The sequence below is a fragment of the Zosterops lateralis genome, assembly GCF_965231275.1.
Source record: "Zosterops lateralis genome assembly, chromosome: 13".
In the NCBI taxonomy this organism is placed as follows: Eukaryota; Metazoa; Chordata; class Aves; order Passeriformes; family Zosteropidae; genus Zosterops; species Zosterops lateralis.
In genome coordinates this window covers 3,272,302-3,275,197 of record NC_139773.1, presented here as the reverse complement: position 1 = coordinate 3,275,197, position 2,896 = coordinate 3,272,302, and the positions used below count along the sequence as shown (strand labels likewise).

The window sequence follows — 2,896 nt, the reverse complement described above, 5'->3', positions numbered from 1 at the left end:
ACGGCGCCGCACCGCCCGACACCCTCCCTTTCCCTTCCCCGCGGGAACGCGGCCGCGGAGCGACCGTTCCGGGACCGGTTCATTGAGTCCGGGAATAGTTTGGGTTGGAAACGACCGTAAATCCCATCCCATTCTATTCCATCCTATTCCATTCTATTCCATTCCATTCCATTCCATTCCATTCCATTCCATTCCATTCCAACCCCGTGCCGTGGGGCAGGGGCATCTCCCTCTAGACCAGGTTATGCTGAGCCCCGTTCAGCATGGCCCTGAACACTTCATGGGGCAGCCACAGATGCTCCGGACAACCTGTGCCAGTGCCTCATTCCCCTCACAGGGAGTTTGTTGCCTGTACCCCGCCCGTGCCGGGGAGGGCGGGAAGGGCGGGAAAGGCAGCGGAAGGAGGGCGGCCTTGGCGGGCCGGGGCGGGGCGGGCCGGGATGGCGCGGACCAAGGCGGACCAGCGCGGGCACGCCTTTCGCAAGGGTGCGGGGACGGGATGGGGATGGGGATGGGGATGAGACGGGACGGGAGGGCTGGGGGGTTCCCGAGCCGCCGCTGACCCCGCGCTGTCTGTGCCCTTGTCCCCGCAGTGTTGGTGGCCCGCGCCCCGCGGAAGGCGCTGGGCCCCAGCGGCATCAACGCGCGGCCGCCGCCGCCCGGCAGGAGAGGTGAGCGCGGGGGCGGCCTGTCCCCTCCCTGCCTTCCCTCACTCTTCCCTTCCCTTCCCTTCCCTTCCCTTCCCTTCCCTTCCCTTCCCTTCCCTTCCCTTCCCTTCCCTTCCCTTCCCTTCTTCCCTCTTTCCTTCTCTCCCTCACTGTGTTCTTTCTTTAATTCTCTCCTTCCTTCTCTCTTTCTTCCTCCTCCTCCTCCTCTCTCTGTCCTTCCTCCCTCCCTCCTTCCTTTAATCCCTCTCTTTTCCCCTCTTTCCCCCCCTCCTCCCTCCCCAGCCGTGACATCTCTGTCCCCGCAGGTGACCGGCGCCCCATGGGGCTGAACCGGGTGTGTGTGAGGCCGGTGCCCGCCTGGCAAAAGGGAATCAGCGATTTCCTGAAGGTCCCGTCCAAGGAGAACCGGGCACCCGACGGGGAGATGCCCGGGCCCAGCGGCCTGGAGTGAGTGCTGGGCAGGGGGAGGGAGAAATTGGGGGAAGCGAGTTGTGATTAATTTTTCTCTGTGAAACTCCAGTTCATCTTTGAAGGGGGAAGTGGCTGCTGACAAGTTGAAACTGTGTCTCCTCACCTCTGTATCTTCATGGAAATAATGTTTCTCAGCAAAGTCTGGCAAAGTTTTCAGGGGTCCTCCTCGAAGTTCCTTGAAAATGGGTGGAGTAGTAGTAGAAAATGGGTAGTTGAGGCAAGTTCTCACTGCTCAGACATAGCTTTGCCAGCAGAGCAAAGCTTAGGAGAGCACTAACAACTTCCATGTGCCAGGAATTGAATGGCTTTTCCAAGTTGAAACCTCAGAGATTAACCTGAGTAGGCTGCACTACTGACTAAAAAGGCAGCAGTATAAAATACTGTCTTACAAAGACACTCTGTTTTCCATAGAGAATTCTAGGTTGAACCTTCATTTTTCCACCAAATGTAGGTATTCCCAAACTGCCAGGGGGAGCCTATAAGAATCAGCCCCAAACTGTCCTGCAGGATAAGCAGAGAAAGGCTTTTAAGTGCATCCCACCTGTTGGTGAAATAGAAAACGTTTGCTGTAGCACAGGAAAACTTTCATACCTTTAATTTGGAGTTTGTTGGGCCAAATAAGAACAGGGTGGTGAGAAGAGAGCACAGAGTTTCCCCATCCAAAACAATTTGCAGCTTCCCAGTGTTTTCTGGAAGAAACAAGAACTGTACTCACTCAACTGCACAAGCTTTTTGTTCCATGAGTTAGTCAGGTGGAAACTCAGGTGTGAGATGGGAGTTATGCAACTCCCAAAGAAAAGTGTGGGACCTGTGTGTGGTCCTTGTGGTCCAGGACATGCAGGGACCATCCAGGGGTGTCTGGGTGTGGAATGTTATCTTTGAAAGGAATGCCTCTGCAGCTGCCCCTGGGCTCAGAGCACTCAGGATAAAGTCACCCCTGTCAGTCCTGATGCCTCAAGGTGCTGTCTGAGGCTGACTAAGTCTTTTGGGTCTCATGGGCTTTGGGAAAAGGTCTTTGGGAAAAGCCTTTTAAACCAGAGCTGGTTTCTGCTAATGCTCCTTACAGAGCTCAGCCCCTGCCACTGGATCCTGCTGAAGATGAAGAGTGCTTGGAGGAAGACTAGATGTGATCTGACCTCGATTTTCATGTTAAAAGGCTCCTCCTACTCGAGCTGGGTTTTATACATTTGTATAGGTTTTTTACAATTTTTATGGCTTTCTTTCAGCTTTTGTACAAGACAAAAAGTCTGAGAGATGGCACAAGCACTGGAGAGGTTTTTACTATTTAGCACTTAATGTTCACTGCAAACCACTGGTTTAATTTTTCTTTTGGTTTGCTTGAGTTCCTGGTGCACGTTGGGCAGCTTTTGTCTTTCATCTTCTGACTGCCTCGTGCTTGTCCAAGACTTGCATGATCATGGTTGTTCTGTCTCTGAAAAGCAGATCTTCATTGTTTTAATAAACTGAAGCCTTCTGAGCACACACCTGTATTGTGTCTTTACTGTAGTAAAAGCTGTTAATGAAGATTCCTTTGTCTGAAGGTGGGAAACAGAAAGACAGTGGAGAGGTGGGTGGGCAGCTGAAACTTGCTCTGATTATAGGTGAAGTTTCATTAAAACAAACTGGTTGTTCTAAAGAATCAGAACTCTGAAAACTGGGGGAGCAGTAAATGGCTAAAACGAAATAAAACTCATTATTGTGGCTGCTATAATGTCACCACATATCTTTGGGGTAATTCATAGGAAAAAAGCAAGTAG

At 52.0% G+C, this 2,896-nt stretch overlaps 1 protein-coding gene across 1 annotated transcript; it reads left to right on the top strand.

The window, feature by feature from the left end:
* Positions 1 to 440: 440 nt before the first annotated feature.
* On the top strand, positions 441 to 2,621 carry PCLAF (PCNA clamp associated factor; the record flags this gene model as incomplete). The annotated part of the gene is made up of 4 exons (XM_083870649.1): positions 441 to 486; positions 594 to 671; positions 974 to 1,115; positions 2,206 to 2,621. 4 exons carry the CDS (start codon positions 441 to 443, stop codon positions 2,261 to 2,263), a joined length of 324 nt encoding a protein of 107 aa, XP_083726775.1. The 3' UTR covers positions 2,264 to 2,621.
* Positions 2,622 to 2,896: the final 275 nt, after the last annotated feature.